General features: G+C 49.7%; 1 protein-coding gene across 3 annotated transcripts in view; it reads left to right on the forward strand.

The window, feature by feature from the left end:
* Pax5 (paired box 5) overlaps positions 1-22,922 on the forward strand; it is a 176,598-nt gene that overhangs the window by 43,549 nt on the left and 110,127 nt on the right. For all 3 annotated transcript variants that reach the window (XM_032887050.1, XM_032887067.1, XM_032887058.1), the window contains exon 6: positions 21,993-22,168. In XM_032887050.1, the coding sequence (XP_032742941.1) occupies positions 21,993-22,168 (176 nt within the window). The remainder of the gene's footprint in view (positions 1-21,992; positions 22,169-22,922) is intronic.

The raw sequence follows: 22,922 nt of genomic DNA on the forward strand, positions 1-22,922 counted from the left end.
CTGGCTTTCTCTTTTGTTTAAAAGTGGTTGGTATATCAGCTTCATAAGGCTATTCTGGGTAGCTTCAGAAGAAAAGGATAGAAGAACCAATGAGAATTTATTGACTGATCGAGACAGGGTCTGATGTCGTGCATGCTCATCCTTGGCCTTGCTTCGTAGCCCAGGGTGATCTTGAACTTCTGACTTTCCCACCAGGTTTATCTGGATTTCAGGGGTGTCACACACCCAGTTCATACATTGCATCAGGGTCTTTCCCGTGCTCTGTACATGCTAGACAAGCACTCTGCCCACTGAGCCACACCTCCAGCCCCCACCCAGAATCTAGACAGGCAGCAGTTTAGCCCCATGCCTTAGAAACTCAAATGATCCAGCTGTGCCTGAGGGGGCTTTTGTAGGCCGTGAGCTCACACACAGGTGGAGGAACCCAGTTTCCTTGTTTGGTTTCAGCACTGATCAGGGCCCACATTTGGATGCAGGAAGCCTGGCAAGTCTTGTAGCTCCAGGTCCCCTGTTCTCTCTCCTCCATGCCCCCCTCCTTCTCCATCTTCTCTCTTCATTTCCCTTTTCTTTGAGACGCAGACTCTATCCAGCTCTTCTGAATGGCACTTTTGTTCAGTGAACATCTCTCCTCTGCAAAGGACGACCGGTCAGGTTTGTATCTTTTAAATGCTGGACATTTGATCAGTTAAGAGCCCTCGTAGCGCTCTCTGAAGAGACAACCTTAGGGAGGCAGACAGGGGTGTGGGGTGTGTGTGTGTGTGTGTGTGTGTGTGTGTGTGTGTGTGTGTGTGTGGCACATGTATGTGAGTGTGCAGGACTCCTTCGGAGGCCGTAGAAGGATGTGAGACATCTTCCTCTATTGCTCCTCATGTTATTGTCTTGCGCCTGGTCTTTCACCAGACTGGAAGCTCGCCATTTTGCTGAGGACTTGTAGCCACTGAGCTCCCCGATCCGCATGTCTTTGCCACCTAATGTTACAGACATACACAGCCATATTCCACGTTTTGCAAGGGATTCTAATTCATTACCACCGTGTACTTTAAGATCAAGCCGTCTTACCCACAGACTCACCCCGCAGCTCCTTCCCCTTCCCTCTGCTTTTTTGAGACAGTCTTGTCATGGAGCCTAAGTTGGCCTTGAACTCCCAATCCTCCCGCCTAGACCTCTCAAGTGCTGAGATGTAGGCATGTTACTACCACAGCGCTCTGTTTTCTTACCACGAGAGAGTGAGTGATTCCTTCGAAGCCCCGGCAAGTTTAGTGAGCCCCAAAACACAGGAAAGTGCTCTGGCAATAATGGTGCTCTATGCAGGTAGAGATCATTAAAGTTCGCCTTGTGTTTCTCCTTTGGACTCTGCCCAAGGATGAGTTTTGCCACTGGGAGCAAACGGAATGCAGGTCCAACGGTCACTTGTCTTTTGGGAACTCTGGGACAATTTCCCTCCCTTGTGCTCCAGTTAGTCGCTTGGAGAGGGCAGAGGAGAGGACTTTTCAGGACTCAAGCATGGTGGGCCTTGCCTACAATTCTAGTAGGAGAGGGCGGAGGCCGATGGATCACTAATTCCAGGCCTATGTAGAGAGAGCCTGTCACAAAACAAAACAGAACCCCAACAACGATAACAAAAATAAATAAATAAATAAATATTAAAAAAAAATAGTGTCTCCTGGATGGGTAGAGCCGTTGCCCCTTTCATCCCCAGAGCCACACCCGTAATCCCTTCTCTCGGAGAGTGCAGGCAGGAAAATCGGAAGTTCCAGATCATCCTGGGTTACACAGTGTGGTCCAGGCCACAGTGGGATACAGGAGACCTTGTTTCAAAGCAAGCAAGCCAGCAAACGGGATCTGCTTCAGAAGCTTGTGAGATTCAGGCTTTATCCGGCTAGGCTCTGCGTGGGCACCAGGCGACTGTCCGTCCCTTTCCTCCAGCACACTCAAACTTGAAGATTCCAAGCATCCATGTCCTTCTGAACCTTGGCGGGTGAGGAAAGCCAGGCCCGGGCAGCAGCGAGTGGGCATTGATTAAAGGCCACGCCAGAAGTTGCATCCCAAGACCCAGCCCTCTTACCTAGCGAAGGTCCCTCCTCCTGGAAGCAGGAGTTTCTCCAGGGCAGGCTTGTTCGGCTTCCTTGGGCCTCCCTCCAATTCCCAGGACGGGCCTGAGGGCTGCTGGCCCGGGAAGGCTGGGCCTTGCGGCTCGTGGTGTGGAAGGAGAAATCAAACCCACCGCGGCAGCACCGGGCGCCCCCGGGAAGGGGCCGCCCGCCATCGCGGCCCGCACTGGGCCTCCGCTGAACATTTGCAATTTAATTGACATTTGGCGGCAGGAAGCCAATCAGTATAAGTCAATTGACGTTCCGAGATAAAACTAATCGGCGGTCGGCCGCTGCTCCCGCCGGCGCCGCTGCGGCTGGGCCTCGGGGCGCAGCGTGGCGGCCGCTGCGCCGCGGGCTGGCCCCGGCAGGTAACGGCGCTGGCGCGTGTCTTGGCCCGCGAGGGGGCAGCCCGCGGCCCGCTGATTGCCGCGCAGCCCACGGTGGCCGGGAGAAGCCCCGTAATGAATGACTTTATTTGCCGGGGCCCTGCTGAGAACAATTGAGTTTGTTATGGTAACAACGGATGCCAGCTTTCCGCCGCCCCGGGGGGCGCGGGCGCGGGCGCGAAGGCGGCAGGAGCTGGGCAGCCGAGCAGATGATGCGCGAGCTGAGCAGAGGGGCGCCGGAGCGGGGGCCGGGGACGGAGCAAGTGTTACAGCCGAGCCTGGCTGAGCACGAGAACAGCTGCCAGCCGCCTTGGACAGAGCTGCAGAGACCGACGGATAAGGGGGACACAGTGCAGATCCGGATGGGAATCCATTGGGTTCCCTTGTGTGTTGGACCAGCCAGTCTTCCTGGTTGTATCTGGGACTGCCCCCCACGCCCCGCCCTGAGCCTGGAAGTGAGTTCCAGTCACTTTAAAAAAAATTAATTAATTTTGCAAAAGGGACAAAATAGTCATCTTTTTTTTTTTCAAGACTGTGACTTGAGGAGTTGAGGGACTAGATTTCAGAGCCAGTGTGCTCTGCGTGAGGACGTGGGCTGCCTCCCACGGGGTCCCCTGTCTGCATCCCCGTGCTTTCTGAAGTGACACCTGTCACAGGAAGCCTTCCTTGCCTCCACAGAGAAGGCTGTCTTCCAGCTCCTTCAGCTACCTGCTGCCTCTCCTATCAGACCATGAGTTCTGAGGGCAGAGGGTTGGAGGTGCATCCCAGAAGCCTTTAGGGGCTTGGCACCGAGCTGTTAGCTAGTCGGCTTCTTTCTTCTTGGTAATCTTGTTTCTCTCTGGTTCTAGACACTAGAGTGTCTCCCCACCTCCCTTTTACAGATGTGCAAGCTGCCGCACAGAGCTTCTGAGAAAGCAGGGCAGTGCTCTGGAAGGGGTCCCGCCTGAGAAGGCAGCACAGGTTTTTTCCAGGCCTTAGTTTCACTATCTATAAGAATGTGGGAGTTGAAGCTGACTCTCAGAGCCAGTTGAATGGGAGACATCAACAGGGAAATTGGGGCTAGGATCAAGTCTCTGTTTCTACCTCAGAGCCCTTGGGTGTTGCAGTGTGACCACCGAAAATCAATCATCCACCTTCTTTGGCTTTCTGAGGCCGACAGTGAGATTGACATGCTCTCTGTGTGAAAGGCATTACTTACAGCAGCTCTCAGAAGCCCGGGACTGTTACTGCCTTCATTTTTGTAGATGGGAACTAGGAGTCGTTAAATAAACAGTCTAAGGCCACAGAGGCAGTGTGCTGACCGCTAGCCGCAAACCAGATCAGTTGGCATAGAGAGCACACAGCTCTTTGGCCCCTCCTCCTCTTATACTCCGCCTTAGTTCCACCCCTTCCGCTCTTGTAGCGCCCCCCCCCAAAAAAACCCCTCACGGTCCATGTCTGCAGGACAGCAGGTAAGCTGGCATTTCCAGTCATCATTTCTATTTTGGACAGAGGGTCTCATGGAAGCCCATACTGCCTTGAACTTGAACTCACTGTGTGGCCAATTCTAGCATCCCCCTGCCTCCGCCCTCTCAGCTGGGATCACAGGCACATGCCACCATGCTCCGTTACTCAGTGCCATCTCTCCCTCTGGCTGTGCCCTCTGTACCTGTCTATGGATAGCTGAGATAAATCTCTGGCAGGTAGGGCCAGCTAAGGCAGAGAGCCCAGGCCCTTCTTAGCTTATAGTCAAGCAGGAGTTTTGAATTTGAGAAATCATTTTTTCCCCTCTCTCCTTTTTTCTTTAGATCAGATCTCACATAGTTGAGGGTGACCTTGAACTCCTAATCCTTCTGCCTCTACCTTCTGAGTGCTGGGGTTATGGGCATGTGCCAGCAAACTAGCCTTGAAAATGGTTTTCTGAAAAACCTTGCGTTTTGGAAGCAGGTTTCCATTACTCCTTACCTGACCGTTGAGTTAGAACTGTTTTTGGTACCTGTCTTCTGTCCCTAAAACAATTTCTTTTGTATACCTGAGATAGTCCTTTCTTAGACAGACAGATTAGGAAAACAGTCCCCAGTAGGGGACAGTTCTCAAGGGCAAGCTTAGAAAGGGCTGGGAGATCATTCATACCAACTGGGTGTCACCTCCTGTGGACCCAGTGTCTCCCTTGAGGCACTGGATGCAATGTAGTGTCTCCTTTGCTGCCCTAAAATGAAATTCAGGCGAAAGAGAACCAACAGCACACATCATCCTAAAAAGCAATACAATGACCCAGCTGTAATAAAAAAGGGATAAATAAAGTGATAATGAAACGTACCCCTCCCCCCATTATGTAAACGCTCAGGGGTGACTGCACTGGGAGACACTTGCTTTCAGTGTGGGACCCGACATGAGCCCACCAGCTACAAATGCAGACAGCCGTGGGGTTTGGCAATATCGGCGCCTGTGGCAGTGCTGCCATCAGTAAACTGATTTTCTGAAATTGTGAGCGTGTCCTGATAACACTCCAGCCTGTGCAAAGCACCCATCTTTTCTCTTTTTATATGGTGGTTGTATTCTTGGGAGTCAGTAGATATTAAACCAGCAAGGTTTTGTGGATCTGAGTAAAACAGAGTTAGGTTCTGGGCCCAGATATTCATACACAGTTTCCAGCAACCTGACTGCTTTAGAATGACATTATTATGAGACATGTAGACTAGCCCAGCTGAGGGTGACCTTGATCTTCCTACCCTCCTCTTAGTGCTGGGATTGCAACGTTGTGCCCCTGAGCCTGGCCACACGGGATAATCTTCCCTGAACTTTGGGATGCTTTGTGGCATCTCTGATCCCTGACATTCACTGTCCTAGCATCTCCCCCCAAAATGACTGATCCACGGAACCCCAAAACCCTTCGTCTCGTTACTCTTACTAAGAGCCACTCGAACAGGGCTGGAGGGATGGCTGCCACTAAAGTATCTGCCGTGTAAGCACGAGGACTTGAACTCACATCCTCTGCACCAGCATGAGAAGCTGTACGAAGCCTGTCATCTCAGTGTGGAGGAGGTGGAAACTGAAGGATCCCTGGGGTTTGCTGGCCAGTAAGTCTGGCTGAGTTTGTGAGCTCCAGGTTCAGTGAGAAATTGTCTCCCACAGTAAGGTTGGAGAGCAATAGAAGACAGCCAACAGCTTCCTCTGACCTCCACGTGTGAGCGTGTATATATACAAATACCAGATGCCATACATAAGCACACACAACGGCTCACTGCAACAAAAGGTCTCTCTGTGGTATTTTCCTATGGGAAAGTCTGCAAGGTTTTTTGTTTGTTTTTGAAACAAGCTTTGGCAGCTGGGGATGTGCCTTAGTTGGTAGATCAAATGCGTGCTTAACAAGCAGAAGGGTTTAGTTCAATCCCTGTAACCCAGATGTGGTGACAATGCCTGGAATCTTGGCACTCGTGGGTCAGAAGTTCAAGGTCATCCTTGGCTATACAAGATTGTGTCTCCCCCATCAAACCCACCCAGAACAAACAAACAAACACACGAGAAAACTTCCTATGTTGTATACCTACTGTGCGTAAGATCAGTACTGTGAAGACAGAAAAAGCATGTTCCTTGAGTTGTATGTGGGTTGTGAAAATGGCTGGACTACTATGAGATCTCTGTCAGTGAGCACAGCCCCACTCACCTCTATTCTCCGGGATCCCCTCAGCCTCTTTGCTCATGCAACCCTGGCTGGAACATCACCTCCTCTGAGAAGCCTTCCCCGACTCCAGATCCCCACAAATGCTTGAACTAGAGAATCCAGTCTAGCCTCCTCTGTGTATTTTGTCTTTTTGTTTGTTTGTTTGTTTTGTTGTTGTTAGTTTATTTAAAGACAGGGTCTCACGTGGCCCAAGCTAGTCTTGAACTTACCAGATAGCCCAGTAGGATGGCCTTGAACTCTTGATCCTCCTGCCTCTACCTCCTAAGGGCTGACACTACAGGCATGAGCTATCACACCCAATTTTCTAATTTTTTTTTCTTTTTTTCAGAGCTGGGGACCGAACCCAGGGCCTTGCGCTTGCTAAGCAAGCGCTCTACCACTGAGCTAAATCCCCAACCCCCCCAACTTTCTAAATTTAATTAATTGAAATTAGTTGCTCTTTGAGACAGGGCGTCACGTGGTAGCCCAGGCTTACTTAACTTTGGTTCCTCCTCCATCGTCCTTCTGAGCCAGGGACTGCAGGTGGAGGGCACCAAGCTCATCTTCCCCCAGATCGGGCATTAGTTTTCTTTTTCCTGTTCTCACTGAGTGACCCCGTGTCCTCGCTGTGCTCCCTTGTTTGGGGTCTGCCTGTTGTGCCTTACTGACCCCAGTGCATAGATGAGGTAAGGGACATGAAAAGTCACACAGTCAGAGCTTGCACCCAGAAGCTAGACCTTTGTCCCTTTACCGTTTCCAAGACCAAACCTCCGGAGGAGGAGTCACCATTAGCTCTTCATACGGTGCTGGTGCTGTGGTCTCAGTAGTGGGCAAAGCCTGGCAACTCTTTTCTCCTCAGTTCTGTCAGTGGAGCCTTAAGCTAGGCATGAGAGCCTGAGACCTCTGGGGAGGGAGTGGCCATTTCCCCACTGGAGGCCACCAGTGAGCAGCTGTGTTGTTTGGATCCACTCTTGTTTATTTACCCTACAGGTGTGCACCTGCTCTGTGCTGGCTTTTGTCCTAGGTGTAGGTGACAGGGACATAGCCAAGGATGAGGCAGACAGAAGTACTCGAATGCCACAAGAGTGGCATTCCAGTGAACAGGGAGAAAAATAAGAATGGTGGCCGTCTTTGCATTGTTAAAAGATTTCCCCGCAAGAGCTACGCATGGAACTCTAGGTCACAGTCTTTCCACAAGTGCTTGTTGATGGCTGAGCAGGATAAGAAAACTAGGAAGGAGTTAAGGAACGCACTGTGGGTGGAGACTTGCTTTCTTTTTGTCTTTGTAGCCCTGGCTGTCCTAGAACTCGCTCTGTAGAACAGACTGGCGTCAAACTCAGAGATCCACCAGCCTCTGCCTTCAGAGTGCTGGGATTAAAGGTGTGATCCACCACAGGCAGTGGGGACCAGCTGTCTTCTGGAAGCTGGGATGTCATTTGAGCAGAGGCTCCAAGGAAAAAACGGGAACGAGCCAAAGGGATATCTGGGATAGTTCTCGAACAGCAAGGACGAAGGCAGAGTATACATGACGTAGCTAAAGAAATCAGTGAGGAGGCCGGAGTGACAACGGGAAGAGTGGGAGGGAGAAGTGTCCGAGAGGTGGGCAGAGGAGATGGTGCAATGTACAAGCCGATGGACTGGAGCTTGGATCCCCAGAACTGAAATAAATGTTGGGTGGGTGTGGCAGTTCTCTGGTCATTCCAACCACAGAAGGCAAAGACGGAGCAAATTATTGGACAGACAGGCAAGTAGGTGTGACTGAGGGACCCTGTGTTAAAGAATAAGGAGGGAAAACAAGGATGATTCCTCATATCCACCTTGGGCTTACCTAGGCACATGGATATACATTCATGTGCTTCTACCACATACATGTTCACATAGACCACACACATGCATGAGAATAAGGGTGAGAGAAAGAGTAGGGCCACTCAGAGTAGAAGGGGGAGCAGCCAGGCCCTTTAAGGCCACATCAGTTACGGGCAGTTGTGGGTCTTGCTGAGAGAGCCAGGGTATTAGTGGAGAACAGCCAGGACCTCTGACACGGAGCATGGGAGGTCCTACCCCTAGACAGCCATCACTTATAGAGGACAGTCCTTCCTAACACTCTGGCACCTGCCTCTTCTGTGGGTAGCCATTCTCCTGCCATGACCTCTCTCAGAATAAGAAGTTCCTGCTTGCCTGAGCAGACGTCTCCCTCCAGCAGGGTCTCCACACTGTGGCCACATCAGACCATAAAGATCCTCTCCCCGCAAGTGTCTGAGATCAACTGTATCGATAAGATCAGAAAAGGGACAGAGATGGGGGCAGAGGGGGAGGAGGAAGTCAGGATGTGATGGCCGGGGCTGTTAGAAGACGGGCTGTCATTGTTGTGTGGTGGCACTATGGTATAGAGGGTGTTATGAAGCTCTTCTTCCCACCTCCAAGCCTCAGCCCCGTGCCAGCAATGGCTTCCCGCAGAAATGCCAACTTCATGTACAATTCTTCCCCTCTTCCCTCTGACTGCAGACACTGGCTCTGACCAGATACAAACTGCCATTGCCTTGGCCTCTTTGGTGGCCATGCTGCTGCAAGGGCCTTCTTCCTCCAGGCAGCTAGTCCCACCCGGTGACATCCCCCTGATTTCCCAAAGCATCGCCTAGGCTCGTGTTTGGAAAATTAAATTAAACGCCACAAAGGAACTGTAAGAGCACATGTTGAAAATGGAAAGTGAGGTTGTTGCTGTGGATACAGGCAGCCACCTTGGCATAAATTAGGGGACCTTCTAGGGAAAGAAAGGAAGTCCTGAATGGAGGGCTCGGGACAAAGCTATTGGTCTCTGTGAAGCTATTGGGTATCTTGGGTGGCTCTGAGTAACTGAACTTGACTTGTCCCCCCGTGTTTGTGGGTTTCGGACAATCTCAGCATCCAGCCTATGTTCAAAAGCTATCAGAAGGGAACTGCAAAGACCCGAGTAGCCAGCAGCAACACGGCTTGGCAAGTCTGAAAGTGCCTATGAGGTGGTGTCTGTGTGCGAGGCACCGAGGAATGAACTCCCTGGGGCTTCTGCCCCAGCCGGTCTGCTAACAATGCCATCTTAGGCTACCTCTGCCTCCCAGAGCCCATTTCCTCTTCATCTGCACCCTGGGAGCCATCATCTGCTGCTGGCATCCGAGGTCATCGTCAGAAGCAGAGAAGCAGGCAGGCGCCACCGTCAACATGAGCATGTCTGGGGCATAGAGACTGTCGTTTTGATCGTGGTCTAACGTGGTCTAACGCTCTAGGCATATATATACCACTTGGCTGTCTAATACGGAAATACGCTCCTGCTGAGCACAGACCCCAAACAAATCAACCTGCTCCCACAGGGAAGAAATGAAGAATGAAGAGCCCTCTTGGCACTTGCGACGGCCGTCCTCCACAAACCCACCCCTCCTAGGCGCGTGCCCGGTGGGGGAAACACACCTCATATACACACACCAAAGCCTCTCAGGTTCTTTTCAGACACACGTTGGCAGGCAGTGGCTGATCTCTGTGTATCCAAGAGAAGCGCAGAGCCAGTCCGCGTATATCTAACAGGTCAAGCTCTGAAATGAAGAAGCAATAAGCCAGTGAAATGGTACTATCACCGAAACATGATTGATCAATTGAATTCTATCAGAGACAGTGGACAGTGAGATTAACTCAGGCCTGATAGGTTCAATGGGCTAAAGCATGATGTTCATTTCAGCTTCATTTCACCAGTCTTTGCTTGTGAAATTGGTCAATCAATAGAGGTTGAAGATCATATATATATATATATATTGGGGGCCATCTTATGGAGAGTATCATCTCAGCCGTTGGCTCCTGGCTGGGGCTGCCTGAGGCAGGTAATGGAGGCAGAACAAGGATTCCATCAGCCCCATCAAAATGGTCTGGTATATTCTCTAAATGAAAAGTATTTTTGGATCTCTGATGATTTATCTTTTTTTTTTCCCCTCTCACCTTGATCTATGACTAAACCCATACCCATCTCGGAGGAATATAGTGATTTCTCTTGAAAACATTTGTGCAGTGATCAGTCAGTTACACGTCAACGTGTGAGCCTTCCTTCTACTTATATCATCCGTGGAGGGGGAAAAAAATAAAGACAGTAATTTAAAAACTCAAATGGGGTAACGCGAAGATTGCAGAGTATATATGGTTGTAAACCATTATTTATGCCCAGTGGGGGGATGGGAGACAGGCTGTTGTGGGCCGAGGGTGGGGGTGGGCCTGGAGAAGAGAGGGACACTTGCGAGTATAGTGAAAACAAAGCCTTTAACCTCCTTTGCTCCCTTGAAACAACCCGCCTTCCACCCTCGGTGACAGTTCACTCGCTTTGGAATGTTTTCACGGGTGGTTAACATCCCTCTAATTAGCGTGCATAGCTCTCTGTGAGGTGGAGGGATTGGGTACTAGGGACGTCCGGTAATAGACTGGGACGATGGATTAGAGAGAACAGACTGGTTGTTTCCTTCTGTTCTCTGAGGTCACCGTGACGTTTTTGACGCACAGAAGTGTCCTGCACAGCAGCTCCGTCGGAGTTCTGAGAATAAATTTGCACCGCTTGGACATCAGAGTGGGTTACGTTCTGGATAAGGAGTCTCGGAGCTGAGGAGATAGACAGGGAGGGAAGCCTTGCATAGGTTTGCGGACTTTGTATTGTACCTCCCCATCTACGTTCTGCTCCTACCAGATCAGTAGCATGCTCCGCGCATCCAGGCCTGCGCACGCGCCCTTCCGGCTGATGGGAATGTACTTCCTCTTCCCTTCTCCCTCTTTTTCAGCTAGCTCATTCCGCTCACCTTGGGACTCAAGCCGAATTGTTTCCCAGGAGCTCTTTTTGAACTATTCTGTCCCGGTCTGGATAACACGGAGTGGGTTAAACTGGGTTCAGAGCACACGCTGGAACATTCTGCTTGTGTTTGGTTCCTAGGTCATCTACTTTTTAGCTGCAGATCTTGAGCGAGGAATTTAACTTCCCTGTGCCTCGCTTTCAGCATCTGTGAAGTAAAGGCAGCAACAGATGCGCTGTCCTTGGAGGTTCGTGAGGGCCCAGGGAGTCAGGCGCTTGAGTCCAGGGCTTCAAAGGCTCCAGGGCGTCCCTCAACACATCAGTACCCTCCACTTCAGGGTGGGAGTTGATACTTGAACCCTCCAAGCTCTGGAGCAAGGGCCACGCCAGACACTCACCTGATACTCTTTAGAGATGACCCGAGAGACAGTGCAGGTATCAGGGGCCATATTGCCTTGGCTGGCAGCTCTAATCGGACTTTCTATCTGGCCCCAGACAAAGCCCTTTGCCATCTGGCCTCACTGTTGTCACTCCTGAGGGAGCGATAGTCCCTTGGGTCCTTTCCATCCCAAATGCCTCTGACCAATTGGGTAACACATGGCACAATCAGATTCACCTGAGTCAAACCCGTACGCATTTACCAATTTTACAATTTTGTGTTTTCCTTCCCTGAGAAGAGAGATTGAGTGAAACTAATGGCTGAATTGTGCTGGTTCCAGTGGGATTTCCCTCCGTGCCACCTCAGATTTTCTCAGTCCATGACCCTAGTTTGCGGAGGGATGTATAAATATAAAATCATCTTGAATCTCAGTTGAGTTCTGGGCCGATATGGGACATTTCCTGCCCTGCCAAACCAGTCCCTAGGAAGAAGTCTGGTTCCCCAATAGATAACGTAAAAATGGCAGCCAACTGGCTCTGATTCCCATGGTCTTGCCTGGCTTGGTGCCTTGTCCCTGTTCACTCGTTCTGACTTCAGGGGCTCCCTCCTCAGTATCCCTTTAGACTGTTAGGTTGTTTCTGAGCAACCCCAAGTTACCCCAATAGGACCAGACAGAGATTAGAAGCTCTGAATTAGATGGAGTAGAAAAACCACATTTCTGTTAGCAGTAGGCAGCCGGCTGTCTTTGTTTTTTGGTGTGAACTCTGGGAAACCTGGGGCTCGGTTCATTCTATGTAGTTGGTCCTCATCTCTGGGTCAACATTTTGTGAACTGCTTCAAATCTTAGGCAGTAATAAACCTGCAGTCGCTGCTCTCTCTCTTCCTCCAGAATCACTGATACAGTGGATGTTTCTCTGAACTCATAATGGAAGCTGCCCATTGTGGCATTTCCCTGAAGTGTGAAGCCCTGTGGCTCCTCTCATCTCTCTAGGTTATCCATCTGGTCAGCAAGCATCGATCAGCTTCTCCTGTTTCTGAGATAACAGCATCTTCTGATCAGCATCTCCTGTTTCTGAGATAACCACACAGGGCCTCTGCCCTCAGACCCCTCATACTTTAGCAAGGAAACCAAGCGAGATCTTAGACATAGCACCTACTGTGCACCAGGCGTTGTGCTAGGTACTTTCCAATGACTCCTTCAGGTCTTTCAGCAGCCCTGGGTATTATGAGCATGCCATTTTGCAGATGAGAAAATTAAGAATCAGAGAGGTTAAAAAGAAACAAACAAAACCCAGGCAGGACCTGGTGGCACAGGCCTGGAATCTCAGCTGCCCTGGAGGTTGAGGCAGAAGGATGGTAAGTTCAAAGCCTGGCTGCAGAATGAGGCCAGGCAGGTCTGGCGACTTAGTAAGACACAGTCTTAGAATAACGGGTTAAGCCGGTTGTAGTGGTACATGCCAGTAGGACTTGCTGAAGGAGGCAGAGGCAGGAGGATCACGAGTTTGAGGCCAGCATGGGCTACACATTTTTAAAAAAATGACAGGTTAAAAGTTTCAGTGGTAGAGAACTTAGAAAGTATGCTCTAGGCTCTGGCTTCCATTTGAGTGACACACACACACACACATACACACACACACACACACACACACTGTCATACACATACACATACACACACACTCACAGACACTGTCTCTCATACACATACTTTCTCTCTCACACACACATGCACACACACTCACACTCATTCACACTCATGCTCACACTGGCAGAGGGAGAAGTTGCTTAGGTATCATGAGTTTGTAAGTGTGGAGTACACAGGCTTCCGTGGTATCCTGAAACACATCCACTTCATCCTCATACATAGTAAGAGTCCTGGAAGCATTCTGCTGTGTGTTTACTGAGCAAGCCACTTAATCTTCTAAATTCTCTTGACTATAACTGGAGATCCCCCTCCCTGAGACCAAGCTCACAAGGGGACTGGTGAGAAGTCACCTGAAGACAGACCATAACTGTAGCCTATGAAAAACCCTCTAACAGAGACCCAGAAGAAAGAGTGGCTAATTCAGCCTTTGCACATTCAGATGGGCTTTGGAAAGGAGGTGGCTTTTAGGTTGAGCTGTGCTGGGTAGGGCGAAGTGTTTGTCAGTTCAGGGATCAAAAGGAATGAAGGTGTTAGGGGGCAGTAGTGACGAGGTATTAGAACCTGGAGAAGAAGCCTCTGAGCACTGTAGGGGATGCAGGCACTGATCTTGTTGGGTAAGGCAGATCAGAGGGCGGGGACCTTGGACCTTGGAGGTGAGGCTGGGAAGGTGTTCCCACTGAACAGGATGGTGGCTGCAGGTGCCGTGATAAGAATGTAGGGTTATCTCATTTGGTCCCTACAAAAACCCCAGAGTTTGTCCTGTCTGCCTCTGCTCCCAGTTAGCGGCTGAGGAAGCTGAGGGCTTTAGTCTTATGGCCTGACACGCTTCCAAGCATGGCGCTAGGCAAAGCTTCACCCAGCTGTCACCAGAGGCTTGGGAGAACCCATGCTCCTACCAGCACTGCAAAGCCCCTTTCTTTCTTTGCTAGGGGACAGATGCAGAGATGTTTTTGCTAATGTAGCCCCAGCAAGAATCCTCAGCCTGTTCTGGCTCCTAACCTTTGGTCAAGCCTACGTGACCTTGAGATCCTTCTGGGGAAAAATCCCACAGTTGATTTTGCCCACTGCAAGGTTCTTACGGATCCCACCCAAAACATGTGGCATAACTGATTGGTCAGTTATATATATATTGCTTTTTACTTATTTTTGTTTGTTTGTTTATTTTTGAGTCAGGGTCTCATGTATCCCAGGTTAGCTTCAAACTTGCTATGTGGCAGAGTCTGGCTTTGAACTCCTGATCCTCCTGACTGTACTTCCCAAGTGCTGAGCATGCAGGTACGGGTCGCCATGGCTGTCTAGGTTGCTTGTAGAACTGGTCACTGTGCTTGGAAGGACCAACTCCTAGTTTCTTGAGCTCATTGATCAAGGTTGGAAATGTCTAGGTACATCCAGGGTCCACTAGGCTGACTCAAGACCCCAGGAGGCAAATGACTGGCTTTCTTTTACTATTTTCATTGTGTGTTGGGGTGAGGGCAGTCCAGGAGCACAGTGGTAGAAGGGAGGAACATAGAAGGGAGCATGGTAGTCCGGCCTGAGCAGCATTGTCAGATGTAAAAGGCTTCAGTGAATGTGTTCCAGGGAAAAAAAGGAGAGACCTTAGGTCTGGGAGGATCAGTGATAGAGCACTACTCCGGCTTCCCTAAGGCCTTGGCTTCCATTGCCAGTAAAACACACACACACACACACACACACACAGACAGAGAGACAGAGACAGAGACAGAGAGACATATATATGCACATACATACATATATACACACATACAGAGAGACACAGACACACACAGACACACAGATACACACACACAGAGACAGATACAGAGAAAGACAGAGAGACATATACACATTCATATATACATACACACATACAGAGAGAGACACACACACAGAGATATAGACACACACATACACAGACACAGACAGATAGACAGAGATACAGACACAGAGAGACAGACAGAAATACAGACACACACACACAGAGACAGACAGATACAGAGAAACATACATACATACATACATACATACATACATACACACACACACACACACAGAGAGAGAGAGAGAGAGAGAGAGAGTTTCTCTGACAGAAGTTTCTCCCTTATGGGTAAAGAGGTCTCTTCCATACTGCTTGTCCATTTCCAAACAAAGCATTGACAAAGGTAGTTAGATACTGGTTGGCTTAAGCCATCATTTATGGATGCAGTGGGCATTGGTGGTGGTGGTAGTAGTAGTAGTAGTAGCAGTAGTAGTAGTAGTAGTAGTAGTAGTAGTAGTAGTAGTAGTAGTAGTAGTAGTGTGGGATGGTCTACAAATGCGATACAGAGGGGGCAATAATCACTTGCTATTCTGCCCCATTATTTTTTTTTCTTTTTTTCTGAGCTGGGGACCGAACCCAGGGCCTTGCGCTTGCTAGGCAAGCGATCACTTGCTATTCTGTAGCAGGCAAAATCGAAGTCATTCATTTTGTTGCTCAGGCAGGCCCTAGACTCACTGTGGAGCACAAGCTGCACTCTGATCCTCCTGCCTCAGCCTCCCAGGAGCTAGGATTACAGATGTGTACCACCATAACTTACTCTAAAGGACTCCCTCAGCTGCCTTAGTTTACTAATGAGGACTCTGGAGCCCAGAGACAGAAAGACACTTACCCAAGCACACACAGCTGGAACTCAGGTCCATCTGTCTGCTAGCTCTTAATGCTTTTCCTACTGGGCCTGGCTGTCCTTCTGGGGAGAAGCTGTGAAGATCAAAATGCATGTCTGGGGCTGGGGCTGGGGCTGGGGCTGGGGCTGGGGCTGGGGCTGGGGCTGGGGCTGGGGCTGGGGCTGGTGGGGCTGGTCTCAGTTCTGTGGAGAAATAGAACTTTGAGAAAAGCTGAGGCTGATCCCGAGGCTCCAGCCTGGTTCTTCAGGGCTCCTCAGTGCCCAGCTGAGGCAGAGACCAGGATGTCAGAAGGGATTTGCAGAGCCCTGTTTGTTTTTATCTTTTACTCCCAGTGAGCATCTTAGTCATAAAATGTGTGATGGTTTTCAAAGAAACAAATCAGAACCATGCAAGAAAGATGCAAACTCCCAGAATCCGCTGTGCTTTGAAGAAAATGGGATGGCTTTATGATCTTTTAAGATACACAAGAGAGCTTTCCCCGACAGATGGGACTCTCAGGTCATCTTGCTTCCTCCTGCTTTTCGTGACCAGACCTGATCATATAAAGCTCTTAGCTTCAAAGCCCGATTCTGAATAACATTGGCTTAACCTGAAATTTGAAGCCAGCATTTCTTTGCTTCTCGAGAAGGGGCTTCCTGCCCCTTGCTCCCCTGAAGCTAGCTTCCAGAATGTTAATTCTATGAGCCATGGTTGACTAAGCCCAACACTGGGTCTATCCCATATTATTTGATTTGGAGAAGAAAAAAAGATTTAAAGATACCGTGCCCCGGTATACCTTTGCACTCTTGCCAGCGTCTGTCAGTATATTTAAGCACAGTATCCGCAATGTGGGTTTGGAGTTTCTCCCTGAATAAGATGGGTCTGAGTTTTTCTATAGCCTGCCTCCAAGACCACAATTTCCAATAAAGTCAGTAACTCGGAAACAACACAGACAGACCCACTACCTGCCTGGAGGGCCAGTCCTGCCCTGGTGATGGGAATGGTTTTCCGTATTCATTTCTGTAACCACCACAAGCACACAACCTCTTCATGTGGCTCATACCCCAAGTGTGCCCATTGTGTGCAGAATTCAGAGACAGGCTGGCCTATGCTTGCCCTCTTAGAATCAGCTGCCCTTTCACTTTCGTGCTAGTCTTGGTTGGTACTTGCTTCCGGTCTGGCCTGATTAGTTTTCAATTAATGTTTGTCTCTTCTACGGATGAGGATCCAGGAAGAAAAGAGCTGTGCTAGCCCTTGTCCATGGCTGCGTCCCTGCCGTCAACACTTGATGAGCTTGGTTGAGGGAGGGGTGACTGGATGAGGGAGGACAGGTGAAGGGGTCCTGATATGTGCAGACCAAGTTTGCAGAGGGAAAGTGTCGGTTGTAAAGTCCGTGTACAGGTACTGCCTCTGGCAGCAAGACATTGAACAGGGGATAGTTCAGGGTGAGCATGAAGGCTAAGGGCTTGTTGCAAAGACGAGGAGTGGATAGAGTCCTAACAATGGGAGCTGGAAAAGCACTGGGGCAGGATGGAAAGCGTCCTGGAAGAGGACGTGTGTGCAGTTGCATGCTGTGGCTGATACAAGTGCTGTCTTGATTGACACTTGGTCTTCAAGGATGAGGATGTAAACAGTTTAGGAAACGACCTAGGACTGAGGCATGAAGAGGGTGACTATTCCTCCAGCTGCTCAAGTCTGATTAAGGCTCTGTCAATAAGATGCAAGTTGTCTGTGGCCTCGGAGCCTCCCTATAGTTTCCTGCAGTTTCATCCCCACCTATCTGTTCCTTTCCTGCCCATCTGCTACTGGTGGTCCAAACACAGCTTCTCCTCGGAGGCTCTTTCCAACTCTGCCCAGGACCAGTGCTTTACATGGCTACATTGTTCGCTTCTGTGCCTTGTCTTATATGGCTACATTGTATCCTCCTGTGCCTTGTTTTATACAAACTGTCAGTCAGTCTGTAATCAGTGTTTACTTGTTTGATCACCGAAGTGGGCTTGCCCTATCTAGAGCGCATCCCTCATCCCTGTATCCTCTCTTCTTGTTTGCTTTTTAGAAATTTAATTTTGGGATCTAGAGAGATGACTCAGTGGTTAAGAGCACACATTGCTCTCGAAGAGGACCCAGGTTCAATTCCCAGCACCCACATCCACTGGTTCACAACCACCTGTAACTAAAGCTCCAGGGGATTCAAGGCCCCTGGCTTCTGTGGGCACCTACATGTATGTGCACATACCCCCACACAGACATATATGCATAGTTAAACGTAAAAAAAGTTGTAAAAAGTTTAATATTCTCTAGTATAGAGTAACATTTTAAATATTTATTAAATTGAATATATAATTATGTATTTAGGAGTATCCTTAGTCTTTTTATTATTGTGCATTATTTAGTTTTTGTGGGTTGATTTTTTTTTTTGTTTGTTTGCTTTTGTTTTTGATAGAGGATCTTGCTGGGTAGCCTAGGCTGGCATGGAACTCTCGATCCTCTTGTCTCTCTCCTGAGTTCTAGGATTACAATCATAGTTGTCACACCTAGCAATCCCAGGGCTTCTCAAGGAATTGCCACTTACTTCTTTCCCCACTAAAGCAAGCATGTGGATGGAGGTGCTGGGGGTGAGAACAGAGAAAGAGTGATTTGTATCAGGGCTGATGCCTGCACAGGGTGATTCTTAGCAGTTCACAGCCCCAACTGGTGGCATTAAGGTCACCAAGGCAACCCAAGTTCCCTTGAGTACAACCCATGGGGCCACTACTGACTTAGAGAAAGTCACAGCTGGACAAGGCCAGTCCTTTTCCTGAGAGACTCTACAGAGGTGGGTTCAGGTCCTATCTAGGCTGTTTGAACCTGTGGAATATGCAGTGTTCTCATAGGATCCAAAGACCCAGTATATATAACACGAGTTGGCTCCATGCCCTGAGCCCTCACTCTGTGTTGGGGTTTACTTGGTGACCAGCGATGCTCTCTGCAGGGACCCAGAGTCAAGCTACCCTCTAAGGGCTTTCTCAGTGGAGTTGAGGCTCTACCCTGCCAGGGCTCTCAGCTGAGAGGGCCTGGTTGGCTGGGAAGCCTCCAGACAGAGGCAGAGTTGGTCTGTCTCTGGGATCAACCAGTAGGACAAAGAGCGGGGACATTGTGGGAGTTGGGAAACTGGTTTCATTTGGAGTTTGTTGGCTGGCTGAGAGGCAGGGTGCAGGACGGGGAGTTTAGCTGAAGTAGGTAGGCAGAAAGCAGTCTCTTAAAAAGTTGGTATGATCTCCATGGCACCAAGAAACTTGATGGGTGTTCTGCTGGAGTGCAAAGTCACTGTGGCAGAAGTGGCTGGCACAGAATGATCACTGAGTAGGAGCAAGTTGAGCATCTGTGTGTGTGTGTGTGTGTGTGTGTGTGTGTGTGTGTGTGTGTCCGTATGTGCGTATGCATGTAGTACACTTAGGTACATTGGACTGCTGCTAATAATGTCCTCTGGTTGGTGCTGACCAGCACAAGCACATTACTGGGCAGCAAGCTCTCACATCTATTGTCCTTGGTGACCTTATAGAAATAAGGGTCTCCAAGGAATGGGCCACGATGAAAGAAGGGGCACTAGGAATGACATCCTGTGAACAAGATCAGGCACCTGGCTTGTTGGAGCCAGTGTCCCTGCCCAAGGAGGGACACAGGTTTATTCCTGGGTACATTATTCAGAGAACCCTGATAGGCCACACCTATCAGGTCATTTGGTTGTGGCACAGCCTTGCTTTGAAATGGAGAAGGGATCTGTTTTCTCAGGTAGTTTGTAAGTCACCCCCAAAGGCCCTTCCTGTAGAACATGTAGTGCTCTGGGCCTGTCAGTCTCCTTGGGGACCCTGGAAGGCCAGCACTCAGGTGAACACCCAGAGCTGGTGTCTGTTCAAATCTCGGGCTCTGCAAACAGATGGGCTGGAGGGAGGCCCAGGGACACGATATCCCAGAATGCAGGCTTGTTGGTTTAGCCCCAGTCCTCACTCACATGGGTGGGGTTTTGACATGACAGTGACACCTAGGGTGGTGTGTGCTTCTTGTGATAAGGCCTGGGGTATGTGGTGCCTCTCAGTAGGAAAGCTGACCTTTGGTGGTGCTCTCGTGGAGTCCAACAGTACGAGCAGATGGCCCGCCTAGGCATCGTTCCCACAGCCTCTCATCAGCCTGCAGGGACAACTGTCCTAGAGAACCCTGGGTAACCATGAGCCTCTGAGGTCATTTCCTCTTAGGAAACCTCTGCTGTCAAGCTTGCTTTCATCCTGAAGAGGTCAAACCCGAGACACACAGACCCGAGACACACAAACCCAGGACACACTGACCCGAGACACACAAACCCGAGACACACAAACCCGAGACACACAAACCCAGGACACACAAACCCAGGACACACAGACCCCAGACACACAGACCTGAGACACACAGACCTGAGACACACAAACCCAGGACACACAAACCCAGGACACACAAACCCAGGACACACAGACCCAGGACACACAAACCCAGGACACACAGACCCGAGACACACAGACCCAGGACACACAAACCCAAGACACACAGACCCAGGACACACAAACCCAGGACACACAGACCCGAGACACACAGATCCAGGACACACAAACCCAGGACACACAGATCCAGGACACACAAACCCCAGGACACACAGACCCGAGACACACAAACCCAAGACACACAGTTCACCCCATTTTTCAAATTAATGATTCATTGTATTTTCTTTGAAATTGAAACACCAACCCAAGAGACAGATACAGCGAAGAGTCAGTGTGGCAGAATACTTTCCTCTTTCGATTTTATTTACTTATTTATTTATTTATCTATCTATCTATCTATTTATTTATTGTATATGATCAGTACACTGTATCTGTCTTCAGACACAGCAGAAGAGGGCATCAGATCCCATTACAGATGGCTGTGAGCCACCATGTGGTTGCTGGGAATTGAACTCAGGACCTTTGGAAAAGCAGTTGGTGCTCTTAACCTCTGAGCCATGTCTCTGGCCCCCAGAATATTTTCTTAGCGTACACTTCTGAATAGGCCAAACTTTCAAGTTCTAAAACAAAACACAGCTGCCTCACAGGTGCCGTCCATATCATGCTCACTACATGCAGTGTTCCTATTGGATTTTTCTTATAGAAAGTAAGACATATACACCGTATACGCAGATTCTGACCGTCAGTAAGAACACATCAAGCCATCTTCTCTCTTTACACGGACACTGTGAGCTACTCTTGGCACCTTGCACCTCCCTTACCCCTCCCATAACTGGGGATCGGGAAGGTTTTGCATCTTGGTTCCTTTCTTTTTCACAGTTGCATAGTTTTCCACTGTCCAAGCAGTGCCTCGGGCTGATTAGGCCATTCTCCACGAACAAATAGGTTGTTTCCAGTCTTTTGTTCCAAGGACCATGTGTATCAATTACTTTCCACATACACAAGCCAGCTATAAAGTATACTCCCAGAAATCAGTTTCCCAGGGATAGCACACTTGCGATTTTGATAGCTTTTTGTCAAGCCACAGGTGTGGGACTACCTTCCTAGAACACTGCATTTCAGACTGGTCACAACAGTGGTGACAAGTGTGCAGGGTGAGGACATCAAGGTGAGCAGGAGGGGCGGTAACACCCGTGACTAAGCTCCTGAGTCATCCTGAGCTCAAATCCTTGGGCAAAGAAACGGTTTCGTTTCTCTAGGCCTGGCATTTTCATCTGTGAAACGGGGAAAGGAGTAATAATATCCTGTATTAGTTTCTTGGCTTTTGTAATGGAATTCCTCAGGGCAGGTAGCTTTATAAAGAAGCTTATCCGGCTCATGGTTCTGGAAGTTCAAACCTGTGATGCTGGCTAAACCACTTGTGTAAGTGTGCACATACTTGTGTGAAAAAGAGAAAGGGAGGAGGAGGAGGAAAAAGAGGAGGAGGAGGAAAAAGAGGAAAAGGAGGGGGAGGGGGAGGGGGAGGAGGAGGGGGGAGAAGGAGGAGGAAGGAGAAATAGACACCCAGATGGAAAGCCAGGGAAGAGGGAGGGACTAATTTTATAACCTCCTCCGCTAAATCTCTGCTCTTAAAGGTTCCACCACCTGTAAACAATCACTGACTATCAAACTCCCAACACACAAACACTAGGGGCACATGTATTGGTGGTTCACTTGGGAAAGTAAAGGAGATAACATAACAAAAGGACTTTGCACAGTGCCTGGAATGCTTAATGGGAGGCTGGCTCTGCAGTTACCAGCAAGCAACCCTGTCTGGGGAGCCCCTTACCCAAAACCTTGTCAGGCACAGGTAGCTGGGCTGGAGGCCCTGTCCGCTCCCCTTCCCAGTCTCGGGGGTGGGGGTCTAGCCTTCTCTCCCTTGGTGGCAGAATAGCCTCCACTTACCCTTTCTCTCTCATGCTCCTCAAAGGTATTCAGGAGTCTCCGGTGCCGAATGGCCACTCACTTCCAGGCCGAGACTTCCTCCGAAAGCAGATGCGGGGAGATCTGTTCACACAGCAGCAGCTGGAGGTGCTGGACCGCGTGTTCGAGAGACAGCACTACTCAGACATCTTCACCACCACGGAGCCCATCAAGCCAGAGCAGGTATGCCTGTGACTCCGCCCACCACACTTGCTGCCCCAATGCAGACCTGGGCCAGTCTGCTGGATGCAGAGGCATCCGGCACGATGGAGGCCAGCTTCTCTGCAGAGCAGGGTTTTCATTGATTTTTGACTGAGCTTGTCTGGGCACAGCATCCCGTAAGGCCTGGAGGACTTGTTTGAGATGGGGGCCAGGGAGAGCTGTGGCATCTTGGTCTGGTAGCACAGTCTCTGGCCAGCCTCAGAGGCATGTGACTGCCCTGGTTGCTCTGTTACTAATGAACGGTGTGCCTTCCAAGGGCTTTTTACATAGGGTTGTATGTGATGACCTTCTGGGTCATTTCACGTGGTTTCGTTATCCTGTTAGTCAGGAACATGATCAAACATATAGAACCACTCCATGGCCCGGGGCTCACAGCCGTGAGGTACAGAATGATATCCCATGATGCTTGCCCTATGCTTGGCATCACAGGATTGCTTGCAGGTGTGGAGAGCCCAGACATGGCGTCAGAGTGCCCTGCTCTGACAGGTAAGTCTGACACTAGCTGGCCCCAGCACCTGAGCCTCTTGACACACAAGAATGTAAGCAAAGGCCTCCTCAGGGAGCCTTTCTGTCACAGTGCTCAGAAAGCACCATGGGAACTTTTACAGATCATTTAGCCAGTTTGTTTTTAGTAGGGAAACTGAGGCCCATAGAGACAAACCAACTAGCCTAAGGCTGACCAGCCAGTATTCACTTAAGAAACATTGACAATTGT

The sequence above is a fragment of the Rattus rattus genome, chromosome 1, assembly GCF_011064425.1.
Source record: "Rattus rattus isolate New Zealand chromosome 1, Rrattus_CSIRO_v1, whole genome shotgun sequence".
NCBI classification, from domain to species: Eukaryota; Metazoa; Chordata; class Mammalia; order Rodentia; family Muridae; genus Rattus; species Rattus rattus.